General features: G+C 33.5%; 1 protein-coding gene across 9 annotated transcripts in view; it reads right to left on the bottom strand.

Annotated features, from left to right (window-relative positions):
- Positions 1–1,090: 1,090 nt before the first annotated feature.
- Positions 1,091–19,280, bottom strand: part of LOC145683704 (uncharacterized) — a 109,124-nt gene continuing 90,934 nt past the window's right edge. For all 9 annotated transcript variants that reach the window (XM_081755134.1, XM_081755133.1, XM_081755135.1 and 6 more), the window contains 3 exons: positions 16,120–16,176; positions 10,073–10,108; positions 1,091–1,260 (listed from right to left, as the gene is read on the bottom strand). In XM_081755134.1, the coding sequence (XP_081611260.1) occupies positions 1,166–1,260; positions 10,073–10,108; positions 16,120–16,176 (188 nt within the window). In that variant the 3' untranslated portion in view covers positions 1,091–1,165. The remainder of the gene's footprint in view (positions 1,261–10,072; positions 10,109–16,119; positions 16,177–19,280) is intronic.

Genomic DNA, 19,280 nt, shown 5'->3' with positions numbered 1-19,280 from the left:
GGGACATGCTAACAGAGTACGTCTTTTCTCAAATGAACGATATTGATAAGGAAAAGGGACTTGTGTTTTCCCAACAAGATGGCGCCCTAACTCACTACAGTAACCACGTGCGTGCGGCTCTTGACACTCGTTGTCCAGTAAGGTGGATAGGCAGAGCTGGCCCAATACCTTGGCCACCACGAAGCCCAGACTTAACCGCATTGGACTTCTTTGAATAAAAAAATGTTGTGTACAGTGAAAAGATCAGACATATCAATCATTTACGGGATGGCGGCGGTTGGGACACTTACACCTGAAATATTGGTGAATACGTGGCGAGAAGTGGAATATCGTCTCTACGTGTGCAGGGCCACAAATGGATCCCACGTTGAAGTCTACAAACATTAAACAAAACTTGAAGGAATTATCTTTTATGATATGTACTCATAGTTGTAAGTTTTCATTCATTTCTCAATTGAATTTATACTTAAAACTAAGGAGTTCTTTTTCTAACACCTTATATATATATATAAAGGTGTTAGAAAAAGGTCTCCCTAGTTTTAAGTGGATATATATATATATATATATATATATATATATATATATATATATATATATATATATATATATATATATATATATATATATATATATATATATATAACGGTGGAGAGATGCATATAGATGCATGCATTTCTTCGGATATGTGAGATCTAATGACATTCTCAGAATAATGTGAGATAATTGTTAAATATTTTTTTCTTTTCTTTTAGCTCACATCAGTTACTGTTATTTTGTAATATTGAGAAAGATAAGTTAGTTTAGTTTGGACGAAATTTTGAACCAAATAGAAATTTGCCATAGTTTAGAATAAAAAAATATTCTTACAGACATTTCTACAGTCTCACCTTATTCCTAGCTAACAAGTGCGAGCAGAGTGTTACAATATGTATGAAAACCGTGTACATAATCTATTTGTTATTAATAATTAACACTTGTACCTAATATTTATTTTTATATCTAAACACTCACCTACAATTGAACGCATTTCTTACATTGTAAGGTCCCCAGTTTAAATACTTATTTTGAATTCTACAAAAGAAAAGCTAGATTTGTTGTAGAAGTATGTTTATTTACAGAATGATTTTCATTGAATTTCCGTCAAAGTGTTACATAATATGCGTTTTTATTTGAAAAGTGATAATGGGTCGTCAAACTTCTGTTTAATGCTAGAGGCCTTCTTTGATTTTGGTCTTCGTGCTGAATTTTTCTTCCGTAGAGCTAGAAAAGACAAGTTACAACATTAAAATTATATTAATTTATGTTGAAAAGAGAAAATGAATCCAGTATAAACAACTAAATAACACTATGCCCTATGGAATCCGAACATTCAATGCTGGGTTCATAAAAAGCTCTCCACTGACGTCTATCCTTAACCAACTGGGTCCACTTGCTACTTTATATTTCTATTTCTGCGAGAACCATCTTAATATTGTCCTCCCGTCTTCATCTAAATCTTCCTAATAGTCATTTTCCGATTGAATTTCCAGGTAAGACTTTGAAAAATTACTTACTTTCTTCCATCCTGTCTACATGACCTGTGCATCTGCGCCTTCTAGATTTGACGTCCCTAACAATGTCTGGTAAACCATATAAATTATGTAGTTCCTCGTTATGAAGTTTCCACCATTCCCCATTTCCGTTCCTCTTGGGTCCAAATATGCGTCTCAAAATATTGTTCTCAAATAATTTTAGTCTACGTTCTTCCATTAGAGTAAGCGAACGTGGTTCCCAACCATACAGAACAATACGCATGATTATAGATTTATATATTTTAAGCTTCGACTTCCTCGACAGATTCTAAACGACAAGAGATTTTGAACTGAATAATAACACTAATTTCTTGTTTTTAGTCGAAATTTAATTTCTTCTTGACCAGTATGAACAATTTCATCCAAATTAGAGGAAAACGGAAATGATTTTCAGATCTAAAGAAAACTCTGTTATGATTCCATTAATTATCTGTAGGAGGTAGAAGTAATTACAGTCCACTAAATAAACAGAATATGGTGATTGTATTAACGGAGCTAAGGGATTAATAAAATAGGATTTTATCTGAACCATATTAGTTTTCCTGCATTCAATAGAACTACTGTATAGAATCACAGCATGTTTCATTGTACTGTAGTTTATATATCTGAGATATAAGTTAGTGTTGTGGACAATGGACTATATTATTAATTTTGGTATTACTTAGTTTAACTTCCCACGATTATGCATGCTAGGCTAAAGGATACGTACACCTACTGATTGTAGTGGAATCCGAACCACCTTTGTCGTTCACCGGGAATTGAACCTGTGACCACCCGAAACAAAGTCAAGATGGCTAGCCACTGGACCAAGCGAGGGTTCGTGACTATACTATAAAGTTCAAACGTGTAATTATACTCTCAGTAATTGTACCTAAATCAACTCTAGGTCGTATTTCTAAACACGTATACGTATAAGGTTATATCCCGTATTACTTCAGTGTGTCATAGAAAAAATAAAAGAGACACCTGAAGCACAAATAGGAAAAGTAACCATTACAAAAACCACAAAAAAGCATGCTTTAAAGGCCCAAATTAATATTTGAATGCATTGCAGAATTAATATTACATTGTGTGGCATTGTCTTCTTTATTGAAAATCCGCTATTTAGTTGCTTAGGCTCAGTTATTTTAGCGAGCAGCATTAGTGTTGAATGATCATGAACTAAATTTTTCTTAGAATTTCAGGTAATAATCTATTTTCATGGTCCGCATTAATGGTTGTCCGTTTCAACTGTACGTCACAGTTAATTGCAAAGATATGACCTAATAAGAAAGGCAATATTTTGTACAAATGGAAAATACATGCCTTCCTACTAGTAAACAATTATATATTGAAACATTAAAAAGAAATGTTTGGCTAATTCAAGATAAATGAATTAATGTATTTTATATGAATTAAATAGGAAAATGCATTTGTCACATTTCAATACACATACAAATGTAAGGAAGACATACGAATAAGTTCTGATTTATATGACATGAATAAATACTAAAAGGCATCCAATATATCGCGAGTTGTGTAAAGTAATATTTGACAAAAGTGTAAACAGTATTCAATATCACATTTAGTGCATTTCGTTGTTCCAAATAATAAATTGCCACTTTGATAAGTTTCTCTACAATCTTTGTCGCTTGCCTACCTAATGCTAGTAGAAAATCTGGAATGAAATCTTTGAATTCCGCGATTATGCTCATTAAGGGAGACAACGAGGTAAGCAAGTTGATGATGAAGAAAGAATTTGTGGAACAAGAAAGTGGGGGAAACTGGAGTACCCGCTGAAAACCCACGAGCGCGAAATTGTCTACCACAAACTTACTTAACAGGGTATCGAGCTAGATACCCGCAAATCAGAGCAGTTGCTCTAGCAATTATCCACCGTGGCCATTTAATCCTTATAGAAGTAGCTACCTCTAATACGATGTGTTAAACTACACATACAATTTGCTTATGTACAGCATGAGTGACCATTTAATTAATGCTTAAGAGACGATTTTGTTTCAAATTTTATTTGCACTACCTCGAATTACATATCATGAAAAACATTACGTTTAGTTGAACATCAATCGATTTACATCGACGCAGTGTTCTATATAACGAATCCCTTCTATAATTGACTAGATATGCCACTATCGAAACTAGTCCCGAATTAACATAGTAATAGTCCTTCTATTAAACCCATCTTGAGATTACTCTATTTCTTTTTAATGTGTCAGCAAAAAAGTGAAAATGAAGATATTTCCCGATTCATTTTTCAAATCTCGATACATATAAACCTAATGTTTATAAAGAAAAAAATAAAATTGGAATTAAATATTACAAAAAGTTATGTTAAATTATTGATAGATATCTTCACTTATATTATTCATATGTATATTTGAGCTATTTACGGATGTGGTGGAACGTTCACACTAAAAGGAAACATATAGTATGATTGCGTATTCCTAACATGAGGCTCAATTTGCATTCCGTGAGAATTATACATGATTTTTAAAAGCATATGCATTAGTAGGAAACATTACTACCACTAACTTAAATTTCAACTGTTACACAAGCAGGTAATATGATATAAAGATGATGATAATCACTCTACGATATTGTATCCTACGCTCATTGCAGACATTGAAGTATGATTCCCAATATTACTGAGTTAAATCAGCTTCTCAGTTTTCAATCTTATTGTTTCAGGTATTATTAAAAACTGACTCAAGAATGGCAGCATGCTGATTGTAATTGAAGCCTGACGTAATGAAGTGTCGCTCCACAAAATCTAATACGTATTCTAAAAAGCTATGATACGAAGAAATAATAAGAAAAAAAAATTAAAATCTTATATCGAGTACAGCAGACTAGGTCGCCCAAGAGGTGTTAGTAAGCGAGATATCCTGCTTCATATTGGAATTATCTCATATTTTCCAGACATTACACGTTTTTCAGATTCTTGAATACAGATTTGACCACATCGTGAACATATCACATAATAGACGTGTTTTTCAGGTAAGTAGTGTGTGTGTGTGTGTGTGCATAGCTTGACCCGCTAGGATGTCCGGTTTGAGTTCTGCGTGGTTAGTTGGGTTTTCCTGTTAATCTTCACTTCAACAAATACGTACATAGCAGTAAATTATCCCCAAACAGAAACTCTTTTCATATGTAAATATCACCTTCAATTACCTATTACGAGTTCTCGCCCGGTGATATTTAGAACCGTACTTGAAACCTTACACTATCTTTCAACAATACATTATTTTAATCTTATTTGATAACAATGAATAGTCATTTTATCTCTCATTCCACTCCCAGATTCCATTCTCGGAGTTACAGTGCTATCAGTGATATCGTTTCCAGTTCTTAGCGTCTTGCCTTTTCTGCGGATCTTTCCCTCTCTGACTATCAATAGATTACTCATATGCCACAAATCACAGTACATCAAATGTGTAGAAAGACTGGTTGATGTTACAGAATCTCACTATACTGCCGTGGCCGAATATATTTAATTGCATAAAACCATTCGCTGGCATGATATTTACGTTTTACTCAGGAGCTGTGATTCACACATAACAATGTTTCACACGCAGTAGTCATATGTGTGAAGTGACATTCTTTTCCACGCACCTAATTAATAAGAGACTGGTTAGCAGTCGTTAATTCAAGTTATAAAAGGAAAACGTAGGACGAGACTATAACCTGACTTACTTACTTCTTTGGTCAGTATGTCAGTATCTATCAACTGAGATAAGTATGGTGTCCATAGATTCATGTTCTACGACTGTGAATTTCACTCGAATTATATACCTAGGTAATATATACGAGGATTTCCCACCTGTATATCCCACAAATATATATATACAGAGGGACAGAGATGCAAGATGCACTTTTCTTCCTTGTTAATTAACTCAATATTTATGCATGATATATTTTCGTTATGTTTATTATTTAGTATAACTCAGGCCTGACTCTATTTATTTGCTCTGGTATAGTGTAATATATCTTTATTATTATGATTTATTATATGTAAATGTAAATATATATCATTGCAGAAATATCCCTATCATATATATCATATGACATCATATATATCCCTATCATTTCTGTATTACTATTTCAGATAGTCAGACAGTGGCCTTGCCAAAGCTTGCCACTGAATCTTCTGGAGCCGTTGCTAAGTTGAATTTTTTCTGCTTTTTTCTTCGAAAACATATAAAAGGCGGATTTTTTAAACGACTGTTGCTCTTTCGCTGGCCGGAGGCCTGTAGGTTAGGTGGGCTTCGCTGGTGGCTGTCAGTCCAAAGTAATTTGAGCGAATGAGCTCTTTTTTCTTGCTAATGTCCTTTTGATTTGTCACTGAAAGTTGTTGGAATATTTAGATCTGAGGCTTCGCAGTTTCCGCTATGAAAGATTGGTTTCTTTCTGCAACTTAGGAATTTCCCCGAGATAGGAGTAAGAATTACAGTTACTGTTAGGAAGTACAATCGTGGTTCAGGATAATGACAAAAATGTGCTCTTGTTTTAAACTTTAGAAGGAATGATGAAAAGTTAATCTTGAGACGTACTAGGCACAGAGTGAATAGAGGACGATTAGGTTATTGAAATTTCCAGGTGCTGGAGGTTTCCCCATGAATTAGAATCCAGGTTGTGATTTGGGGTCTATCCCTGGACAGTCAAGCTATAGCGAGCCTTGGCTGATAGTTTTACTAACACTTCGACTTTCGTGTACGAAAGTATAAAAGAGTTTGCTTACATTTTACCTGGAGTCTTCAATGCAAGCCTATTATCATAGCTGAGCCATGTGTGACAGCTCTTTGTCCTATTTCCTAAGTTTACCTTTCCATGTTTATTTCGATAGTTCCCTTCATGGAATTTCATTGAATGTAGAAAGTCCAACCAGATGTAGAACCCACTGTTACTAGTATCAAGTTTAGCAGTCTTTGTAAGTAAGGGCTATGGGGCTAGAGTGAGAGTTTACTAGTTCTTATATTGCCGTAAACCTTAAAGAGAATAAGAGAAATTACACTAATTAAGTGTTGGAATATTTTGTAATAGATGCTGAGCTCCTTTATAGTTTGCATAAGTACTTGGATGAGGAAGGCACAATATTAAGTTAACTTTAACGTCCTTCTCTATCTAAATTACTAATCACGTACCCTACCCTAATTAGAAAAATATCAATAATAATTAATTGTTAATCAAACTAAATTGCCTGGTATTTTCATTTAACTCAAACTTAATTTGAACCTGTTACCTAGACAACAGCGAGTGGATGATTTGCAATTGTAGAGAGCAATTTAGAATGTAAGATAAAATGGCAGACTCAATTGTTTGAGTTGTGAGATTAAGAAATATTATTATTATTATTATTATTATTATTATTATTATTATTATTATTATTATTATTATTATTATTATTATTATTGATTGTATTATGTGGGATCGCTTCCTTGCAAAATTGTGGCCATAATCATATTTTCTTTCATTTTTTTACCTTACAATGTATGTGGCTTCTGAGAGATACAAAACTTCTCACATGCAAATCTTTTGTTTTGTTACAAACATTTCAACTGTTGTATTGTTACCTTGGCTTATTTAAAGTTAACTCCGTTAAAATTGTCAAAGGATTCAATTCAAGACTTCAACTAAATACATTCAGATTTCTTTTTATCGATCCAACGGGTGAGTTACGTACGTGTATGTGTCCTGCCAATCGTTCAGAAACTACTGCGCTGATTTCTCGATTTAAAGCAAACAAATATTTTAATAAAATTTCAAAAGAGTTATACGAAAGAAATAATCATGATTTGATAAGATATAAGAAATTAATCAATAAAATATATAATGCAAATAATTGGCTCGATCATAATTTTAGTAGTATTTCGTTTTGTCTTAAAATATAAATAAGAAAAACAAATTTTCATTGAAATGCCCAATTTTGTGGAGATGACAATGTACTATTTATTTCAGAGACTGCTCTTAAATGTAGCATTATCGATACAAATAAGCATTTAATTCTTATAAAGTTAAAGTTTCTTTACAACAAAATCGGTATTATTTCTCATACCAATATAACTGCTCTCAAGAGTTGCCAGTGAATTGCTTACACGAATGCAGTTGCAGTATGAAATCTTCGGACGGTTACCCAATAAGAAAGTAGGGCAGAAAAGACGATAGTTATCCGAACTTTCTACTATCCTTTAGATACGCCATCTGCAAATCCTTTCTCTATGTTACCCAATGATGTCTTGTTGGCTCTCACGCTAAAAAAGTCTAAGTGCTGTTGCCACTTGAATTGTAATTTGTCAAGGAAGAACGACATAAATTTCTTTATTGACTTAGCCTCGTATTTGCGCTAAATCTTTCAGATTCGCAGCTGCAAAACACTTAGATCCTTCCTGGATTTGCCGTTGGATTTTCCAAGAAGATCTACGACAGTTACATGGACTCAGTCCATTGTTTCACTGTTTACTGCTTAATTACTTGAATTTAGAGGGACAACGTTCTTTTTTCTTAAATGTCATAGAAACATTTGTAAATTGTGTTCTTACAATAGTATATTTACCAAACATTTTTGATACTTACGGCCCTAGCTAAGACGATAATTGCTGGCTTGAAGACGGAAGACACGCAATGTTTTTTGCCTCTTTGGTAAATATTTTTTTTAAATATTGTTCTCAGTTAATAAAACTAGCATTATTTTAGTAGATCTTTATGTATGAGCTATTCAAATAATCTTATCTATAATAAAAAATCTCATATTTAAACCAGATGATTTCACGGACTGCTTCATTAAGAAATAGCTAGGTTAAACACATTAATCAACACCAAACTAAAAATTTCGACATCACATTGCATTTGGAAAATGAGATATAACTAAAGTCGGATGTCTAGAATTTCCATGTGGAAGCAAGGGACTTTTATAGAATATCAAGTTCGTACTACAACATCACTTTAGAAAACAGACTTAATGTCAAATATTTTGACTTTCCAGTTAAATTAGTTAAAATGTTTTTATATTCTCTCTATATTTGATCTAGAGTCGAAGAAACTAGATAAAGGGAACAACAGTGGTGTTAGCAATGACATTTTAAAATGTTCTCATCCTAGATTCTTTTGAGGTTAAACACATAACATATTTTATTTGGACTTCAAACTAGTGTTTCAGTGTTATATTTAAACTACGAACTCATGTTTTAAATCGTGTTTCAGAATCACAGTTTGTGCTAGACTTCGAGTGCAGGGGAATCCTACATTAAATGCTTAGAAGAAACAACACAAACCATTATTTGTATTAACTCGTAGCTGCAATTGCTGGTGACCAATAGTATAATTTTCAATAGTTAAACGGAAGCCTAAAGCTACCTTTTCGAAATCATAATTTGGACTACTACTACCTTGGAAATAAACTGAGGACTATGCATTTGAGAAACGTCTCTAACTTCCTTATAAACAAAACTAAAAGGGATTGATAAGTTTTTTTATAATTATATGACAGTCAAAACAGTAATTTCAAAGGTTATAAAACTTTTGTCAGCTGAACAAAATGAAAGTTTATTGAGAAATCTGAAACCTCCCTAGTTGTTATTAATCTATATTATAAAATTGGGAGTGACTGTTTGTGACTCTTAATCTATGAGCCCTCCGACAATTCTCGATCAAATTTTCAACATGGCTTAAGCTCCAGGTCTAAGATGTTTTCCATAATTTCAGTTTGGCGGTAGAACTTAGGGGAAGGGAGTGAGAGAGATATATTTATAAAAATGAAAATGAAGATAACTATATTTTTAACTTCATCATTCTTAAACTACCCAACTGATCTCGATGAAACTTTCAATGTTGATAACGTTTTGGCTAGGGACGTTTTCTTCGTTTCACTTTGACGTTGTGACTTAGTGGAGGGGGAGATTGGAGACACTTAAAAATGCTCTAAAATGACCGATACTGATGTCGAATCTATGATTTTAGGAGTCGCTGAGAAGAACAGTGAAACTTTCGATGCTGTTTAAATCCAAATTCAACCCCGCTACTTGTGGGAGGAAGAGGGAGAAGATATATATATATATAAATGATCAAAAATGTATGTTAGTGTCGAATCCGTAGTTGTCGGTGTCGCTCAGATGAAGAGTGAAACTTGTGATCCCATTTTAATCCAAATTAAGCCACGTAAAACGGGGAAGGAGGGGGTGGAGAAATACAAAAATGACCGATATCAGAGAACACTTGAGTAATAGTAAAAAGTGACTAACTAATGGAACATATTACTATCTTTTTTTTTTAAATTTAACCCAACGAAGCGGGTAATTAATGCTAATTTAAGATAAAAACATGTATCGTGAAGGAATACGTTACATGTTTCATAAGAAGGAGAAAAACATTTGTTATTTTTCTCTTGCCTTATCTTCAATTAAAACAATAGAAATGCTATTTCTTAATTGTTTATCTACTTCTGACAAAAGATATTTTCATCTTATTAGATATATGTTTGTTTAATTAATTGGGGTATGATCGATACTTACCTTGCTTTTCATCACGCTCCCACGGAAGCTTGTATTCTAAAAAATATGTGGATACTGTGAGAGTACTGTTTATATAATGATTATATAACACATTTATTTCTCCGTATACTAACAGTTTAAACAAAATCGCTCTTTAGTTTTAATTTTTCTCTCAAATACAGCTCTGATACTTGGATCAGTCATAATCTTATTATGATTCTTACTAAAAATCATAGTATTGTTCTGATTTATCTTATGAAAGAACGTGAAAGAAAGTTTTCCATCCAGTGAAACAGAATAACTAATTGATAAAATTTATGTACAGCAAGTGACCAAATACTTCTGCTCTTGAAGGACATAGATTCTTGACAAAGGGAGAAAACTATCACAAATTTACATCCACAGATATCTATTTAATGAAAACTATTATGTGTTGCAATTTGTATGCCAAAATTTGTCATATTTGTTGCATAATAAAGACATTCTGGCATAGAAAGATAAAAGAAAGAAAGAGGAAACAAGAACTTAACAATAAGTAATCCCGGTTATTTACAAATAGAATGTGCATAAATGTATGCAATATGTAAAGTTATATTTAATATAGTGTGTTAGTTATCAGTTTAATTTGTCACATACACGAAGAAAAATTTAACATATAAATTTAAAACTGTCCGATTATTATAAGCAACGAACTAGAAGTGACTTAGGGCCAGAAAACGTTCCTTTCTTTTTATTTTCTATTGATTCAAATTTGTTTTCTCACACATAAGTATATTGAAATATTGAGCTGGTAATATTCTCACTGATAAATGTATTTTGTTTGGATATTTTATTACTTAAACAAAAATTGAAAGTTAACATTGAAATATATTTTAAGGTTAAATATTGCTACAAACGTGTCGGTGTACTTATATCATTATAGAGAATTAATGGGGATATTTTACCATCACCATCACATCACTATGTGATATTGTTTTCTAAAATGTAAATTTTTAGGTTTATAAAATAATTCGGTTTACTCCAATTGTATGAAATCTGCGCATAAATTTTACGCCCACACATTTACGCAATTTTGCTTAGTTCAACAAGTTATATTATTTCCCTCATGTTCCATCGCTGGACAATTGGTTTTCATTAAATGCTAATAATATGTTGAAATTTTATTTCTATCGGTCCGAGGTAAGCTGTGAACGCACGATTCGAGATTACACTTGTTCAGTGACTGCATAAAAATACCACATGGCGCTCAAAGCACATCATTCTTTAGTGCCTTATAAATAGAGATTCTGGAAGATGAAAAGTTCAAGTAAAGAACGTCAGGAGAATTGAAGACTTTAGGGCAAAAACCCGTTAAGTCCGAAAAGTGAAAGTGTAACGGAAGTAGCTTCACAAAGGTTTCTCGTCATCCAATTTTCTTCAAATTTAGCACATATATACTGGACCAAAAGTAAATCAACACGTATTTTTTGTTTCCTTCGGAAAATAGGTAAAAGGGGCAAACAGCCTCTTTTAAGGAAAAGGTCCCCTTGACTAAATGGGCCACGTTAAAGAAACGAAACTCTGGCGATGCAAAGATAACTTTGAAGTAGGAAACGGGTTTTGTAGTTTCTGCGAGAAAAGAGTTTCAGGGGGCAATGGCTCCCTTGGATTTGACAAAGGACCCCGCACAATCCTTACGGAAAATAGATTTCGGTGGAATTGCTTGAAATCGTGATATGTTGTAAATATTGTATACCTGAGAAAAAGTCTCAATGGGTACAACCAAAAATCACTGACCATTTGGCCACTACAGGGTCAATTTTTTTGAGAACAACCGAAAATAACGATATTCTTGATTTCAGTAAAAAAGACTGAAACCATAATATGTTGTAGATATTTTGATTCTGAGAAAAGTATCAGTAGGCAAAGTCATCAATCACTGACGGTTTGGCCACTACAGGGCAACATTTTTGAAAAGAGTAGATAGCGGTTTTCTGGATTTCTGAAAAAATGAATGAAACCGTGATGAGTTGTAGATATTGTGATCCAAAGGAAAAGTCTCAATTTGTACAACCATCCATCACTGAACGTTAGCCATTGCAGAGCTGCTTCTTTTATAAAAAAAATAATAATAAGAGGCAGAATTTAACGGTGTTCTAAATTTCGGTGGAATTGCTTGAAACTGTGATATATTGTAGACATTATGATCCTGAGAAAACGACTTAATGGGCAAAACCACTTGTTTAGCCCGTACAAGGCCACTTTTTTGAAAGCAGCCGAGCCGAAGATAGTGACATGCTGGATTTCGGTCAAAATGACGGAAACCGTGATATGTTGTAGATATTGTCAACTTGAGAATGGGCAGGAAGGGCAGAACCACAAGCCACTAATCGTTTGGTGACTACAGGTTTACTTTCTTGAAAACAGCTAAGTATAACAATGTTCTGGATTTCTGTAGGAATGAGTAAATTTGTGATATGTTGTAGATCTTCTCATCGTGAGAGAAAGTCTTAATGGACACAACCAACAATTGTTGACCGTATGACCACTACAGGTCCAAATTTTTGAAAACAGCCGGGTACAACGATATTTTTGATTACGGTGTAAATTAATGAAATTGTGATACGTTGTAGATGTCATGTTCCTGAGAAAAATTGTCTAGTGCTTTCCAGGGTTTTCCTTTGTCCCTCAAGATGAACATCGGAATGTTGTCTATACTAAATGATGTTAGACGCTATTTTCTCCCTTTTCCGCGTTGTTGGATAGGACTTTTCGTAGCTTCGTACAATTCCATCAAAGTTCCAGAATATCCTTACCTTCTGCTCTTTTAAGAAATATGGTCCCGTAGTTGCCAAATGGTCAGTTATTGGTAGTTGTGTCCATTGAGACCTTTTTTCAGGACCACAATATCACGGTTGAAGCCAATTCCACCGAAATCCAGACCTACCATCTGTTGATGTCGAAAAACGTTATCGTTAAGTGTTCAAACGATCAGTGATGGGTGGTTATGCCCATTGAGACTTTTTTCTCAGGATCCAATATTAACAACATATTATGGCTTCAAGCAATTCTACCGAAATTCAGAATATAGTTACCATCTACTGTTAAAAGAAATGTCTCGTTGTGATCAAACGTTCAGCAACATATCAAAGTTTCAAGCAATTATACCAAAATCCAGAATACCGTTACCTCATTTAACCTTTACAGGACGAACGACTCAATAGTTGAGCCGACAGTTTAAACCTCCAACACTGTGCTCCTAATTAACCTAAAGAGACGATTTAGACGTCTATCTCTTGAGGAAGGATCAAACTTTCCAACGGTGGGCATTTCGTCTACATCGGAAGTTCAGCAGTGTAAGGGTAAGGGAAGAAGTTGGATGTACTAGTTCCCCCTCCCCATCAGTATTTGGGAGAGAGAGACTCTACGTCCAAAGGAGCTACAAGCATAAAACGTGGTATCAATAAATATAAATAAACATCCTTGCTAATGATACTCTGTGTATGGCCATTTTTGTATAACAAATAGCACTGATGCCAACTTCGAGAAAATGTATTTTTTATTTCAATTCTTTTAAATTTCTTCTTTTTCTTTGCGGGATGGGCACGAGGGGCACAAAAGTTAACTCGTTAATAACTACGTCTCATAAGCTATCAAATGAGGTATGGCTTATATCTCCGTGCCAATTAAAGACGCCAGGTTAGACCAAAATATTTAGAAAAATATATACCGGTGATTCTCGTAGGAAACACATTCGTAATTTTTTCTCACTTGGTGTTAAACTTCCGCACTTCACTTTTTTACATGATGTTACCTAATGTCTGGTGTACACGAGAAAATATTTTTTCCTGCGTAGGGCAAGTAAGTGTATTGCCAGCTATTAACAAATTTCCAAAAACTAAAAATCTCATTTTCTTCAAAATTTCGTCTTCTTCTTCATCTACAAGTTTGGTACGAGGAAAACAAAAGTTATCTCGTTAAAATCCGCGTTTCATTACCTTTACAACGAGGTATAATGTATGTCTTTGTGACAATTAGAAGGGGTACTACAGCCGCCAACATAAAAGTTTACGATTTTCTTAAATCTCAATCCTTACTGTAAAAAAGTGTCTCTATAGAGGCCAAGTCGTCAATGATAGATGGTTGTACAAATTGATATTTTTTTCTCAGGATCACAATATATACAACACATCACTGTTTTATTCATTTTTACCGAAATCTAGAATACCGTTACCTTTTCTGTTTTTTCTTTTTTTTTAATATTGCCCTGTAGTAGCCAAACGATCAGTGATTGGTGACTGTGCCTACTAAGACTTTTTCTCGGGATCATAATATCTACTATATATCACAGTTTCAGTCATTTCCATCAAAATCCAGAATATCACTATCATTGGCTGCTTTAAAAAAAGTGGCCCCTGTTGTGGTCAAACGGTCAGTGATTCGTGGTTATGTCCGTTATGACTTTTTCTCAGAATCAAAATATCAACTACGTTTCTGTCATTTTTACTGAAATATAGAATATCGTTATTTTAGGCTGTTTTTTTTTTCAAAAAAAGTTTCCCTGTAGTGGCACAATCGTCAGTGATTTTTGTTTGTGCCCACTGAGACTTTCTCTCAGGTACACAACCTCAACAACATATCTCGATTTCAAGCAATTTCACCGAAACCTAATTTCCGTAAGGATTGTGATGTGTTCTTTGTCATTTCGAAGAGAGCAATTACCCTCTGAATCTATTTTCTCGCAAAAACGACAAAACGCGTATTTCCTCCTTTAAAGTCATCCTTACACCACCAGAGTTTAATTCCTTTATTGTGGCCCTTTTAGTCAACGGAACCCGGTTTTGAAAAGGGACCCTTTATCCCCCTTAAACTATTTTAATAAAGAAATAAAAAATACGTGTCGATTTATTTCCGGCCTAGCATATATGTGCTAAGGTTGAAGAAAATCGGACGGCGAGAAACGCTTGTGAAGCTATCTCTTTTACACTTTCACTTTTTCAGACTTAAAGGGTTTTTGCTCCCAAGTCTTCTATTATCTCCTTCTGTTAAATTGTTCCAAACAATTTCCCACTGTTTAGCAATTTAAAATTCTCGGATAATAAACTTAACTCATCAAATTTTGTACTTCTAGAGTAAACTCCTTTATTTATTTCTACTTTCGTCGTTCTGCACTAATCCTCCGCAACATATACAATGCAAGTACGTCAGAATATTCGGAAAGCTAAATTTTCTGGAAATTCTAGAATTACATAAGCAGATATATCATATTTATGAGCAGAATACTTATTGTGCGTCTCTTTTAGCATCAGGTTAACTTAATATTATCTACACGCCTAAATGTGTATTGCATTTCATTGACGTCAATATTCGGATTAAGCAATTGTTTGAACGCAGTTTCCATAACTTCAATGACTTGTCAACATTAACGACATTGTTATATTATACGACTTTAAATGAACTCGTTAAAGTTCACTTACAAAGTCTTCTATTCTATTGCCAGTGGTATAGACAGTGCAAAAACATTGATTACAATTCGATTTTTTCGGCCTGAGAGGATTGAACTCATTGCAATGGTTTTAAACGTACGTATCTTTCTATATAGTCTGACTGTTGTCACAGGATATAAACACAGATCATTGGATAATTTACCTGCAAGATAAAAATGTAAACAAAACCCCACTAATAAATACTGTATATATAAGTGTGTCACCCCTCCATATCTGCTATAATACTGTCGCAAATATTTCACGAAAGAATAATCAGGAAAACAGACAATATACTTGTTATCGATAGATTCTTCTCCCAAATTCATACCATTAACCAAAATCATATTCTAGCTCAGCTGAAGTATTTTACAATTTATTTCTTTTAGGATATTGTAGCTGTTCTGTTATTTAGACTAATATAAAAACTTTGTATGTACTACACTTGAAGAGTGATATAAACCTCCAGTACACATATAGTCCAATACCAAGATTAATAACAGAGCACAACGCCATCCATAATTCATGTTGAATTATATGCACACTTTTGTTCATTAAATGAATATAACATTATTGCTTAAAGGTAAAGATTGTAAAGAAATGTACCTTGGTTGAAACGTTCAGCACTGTCAATGGAACCAAGTAAACCTTCGTCACTGTCACCTGTAAAAATTATATTAAAAATTATATATTCTAATGAACTGAAATTAAACAGGTTCCTGCAATGTTTAATAGTTATGTGGTCTAAGGGCAATGAGCAAATCATGTTTTATATTTTACTAATCAAGAAAAAGACAAATACATGCAAACCCAAAATGATCAATTTTGAATTTTTACTCTTATAATAAATACAAAACCAAACCCTAGTAATAGGCACTGTTTTATTTCTCTATATTCACTCATTATAAATTAGCGATTGGTTTGTAGATTAACATCTCATATATCACACGGACGTCCACTGGACGTCCAAGACTAATCGGCAATGGATAACAGGACATCCCGGGATCATCCAAATATACTCCCGGGACATCCATAGGACCGGCGAGGGAAATCAAAATGTCCGCTAATATCCGGAACATCAGAATATTCAACTGAACCTCAAAGGGATGTCCATTGGCAAATTGTGGGATAATTTGTCCTAGTACGTAAGGCGTGGTATTTCCCTGGAACCTCCTGAACAATGCGGGACATGTTGTAGACATCCTACCTTGAAATCCTTTACTACGTCCCATACAGGACGTCCATGGGATGTCTACTCATTGTCCAGATAATCTCGGAAAATATATGGGATACCTGGATCAAAATGGGACGTCCTACGAATGTCGTTTGTTACGTTAGGTATCAGTGTTTCTCGTCTTATTAATGTGTTTCCACCCAGGAAAATTAACTAATTCTTGTATAAAATTTCCTATTAATGATTTCTTTAGTACTTTTGGAGTAATAGGTGGTTAATAGGCAAATAATCTTCTGTGACGTTGAATAGAATGATCTTAATTAGAAAAAAATAATTACTCTTTAACAGCCTCATATGTTCATCAAATACTTCTTAATTTTTAGGAACACTAACGAAATGAAATGAAGAGAAGTTAAACAACAAAGTTGAAGATGTGCATCCTTTTTGATTGTACTTCTTGTGTTGATATGTGACGAGTTTATAGAGTAACTACCTGGCAATCTTGTTACAAATAATTGAAATCAATACCATAAAATACAAAATACCATACCATTAAATACAAAGTAAATAAATAACTGAAAATTGAAGTAGGAGCAAAAAAATAAAGAAAAAATGCATTGATAACGAGAAAAGAATCAAATGCTGGAAAACCATAACAATGTAAAGGGAATGCATACAAAATCACAAACTAATTAAACTATTGAAAGCAAAATATGTTCGCCAGAAAAAAATGTATACTTTGTTTAAGAAAAACCTATATATCATATTTCTTAATTACATTTAATTATTGATTAAACATGTGTTGCAAATCTTTAAATAAGCATATGTTTTCAACAGTACCGACATCTATTAAGTGAAAAACCTACTACAAGATACCGTCAACGAAAAGCATTTGACAAAGTTGACGTCGGTTTAGCGAAAACCAATACTACAAAATATTTAAATTTCAGAACAATTGTCATTGTCAGTATCCTGACACAAGATGATAAAAGAGTGGATATACTTCTCTGGCGGACTCTGTAGTGAGGAGGTTAATTTTACTACAATTAGAACAAGATGTACTACTTAAATATTTTTATGGATGTATTTGTCAGTAAAATGCGAGGATTTTTATCCATGTTTTGTTTCTTGATGCAACAAAGAGTATTCCAAGTTATAAAATATATCACGACTATAAAAAGAACTACTTGTGAACATACTTATTTTAGTAAAGAAAATTGGATCTCTTTCTAATATGTGCTCTTGACCAAAAAGAAATATAGAAAGATCATCGGAAATACCTGCTCGTTGCACGTAAAATGGATTTATACGAATTGTTTTAAAGTTGTAATTGAACCTCTTTTCTCCCTCTTAGGAAGCTTATTTGATTTGAAATTACGTTAGAAAACTAGCTTGGCTGAAGTGCCAAATAGTTTCCAAAATTCGTTTCAAATGGTTCAATAGTTCTCAAGACGATAGGAAGAACAGTTATGTTTATATATTGAGAGAAAGGATTACCAAAAATATCCCCCCGTTGGAGACGCTGAGCACGTCCAATTATTTCTACTAAGCAGTTCATATTCCGAGCTTTAACTCTCTAATATGAGGGTCCCTGACATGCTCTATTGTGGGACACATCTTGATCTTCTTCCCTCCCTATAGCCTTCTCAGACAAGAGAGAAAAGGAATAATTATATTTGGGCTTCATTTGAAGATTTCCGTTGCAATACATGCATATGTATTGATTTTGTTCAATTTTGGTCAACCATCGTCGTACGCACGTCGTACGCAATTTAATCATGGAATATGATAAAAATTCACTAACTGCCGTAGAAGTGACCACTTGAACCGTCTGACACATCTTATGTGACGATTTAAATTTACGTTCCCTTAAATTTAAAATAGACCAAAAATTCTTAATTGTGACTTGGATGAGCGAAGCAAATTTTGCAGGAAATGATTAGAAAATGTGAAAATTATGATACGATTCATTTATAGTGTGAGATCAGTGTTCGTGGACCATATCTTTTAGGTATTTTGTAGAAAATAAAGGTTGCATAATGGTATAGCAGGCGAGCGTGAAGGACATTGAACGTCTTCGAAACGAGAAACGATAAGATGTGGAAACATAATTAGTGTAATTTCCATTGATTTTCTTGATAAATGAGCTAAGATTTTGACATAATACTAATGTTAGTAAATAAAGTTATGTCATGAGGAATGTTATAATGAAATGTGAATCATACCAAGGCAAAACGACAGAGTATATTTTCTGTGAAAAATTGAATATCTCACGAAAACTTAATTTTTTGAGTGATAAAACGCGGCATAGAAACTCGTCATTACAAGAAGGAGGTACTTGTTTAAGCATTTTCAACATTCTCTGCTAAAAACAAAATTGGGGTTGTTTCTATTATGTTCAAACTTCACTTTATATATTTAGAAAGTGTCTAATAAAAACATGTGTTTAAGTTGAGGTGTATAAATTTTGATGTGGACTCTTAAACAGAATTAAATAAATATAATATGTTGGAGTGTAACGATGTAACGATTCCGGGCTCAGGCATCACTAAAGAGAAAACTGACTAGCTAACAAGAAAAACGTACATACACA

The sequence above is a fragment of the Thermobia domestica genome, chromosome 4 (assembly GCF_964235325.1).
Source record: "Thermobia domestica chromosome 4, izTheDome1.hap1.1, whole genome shotgun sequence".
Lineage (NCBI taxonomy): Eukaryota > Metazoa > Arthropoda > Insecta > Zygentoma > Lepismatidae > Thermobia > Thermobia domestica.
This window is presented reverse-complemented; position numbering and strand designations above follow the sequence as displayed.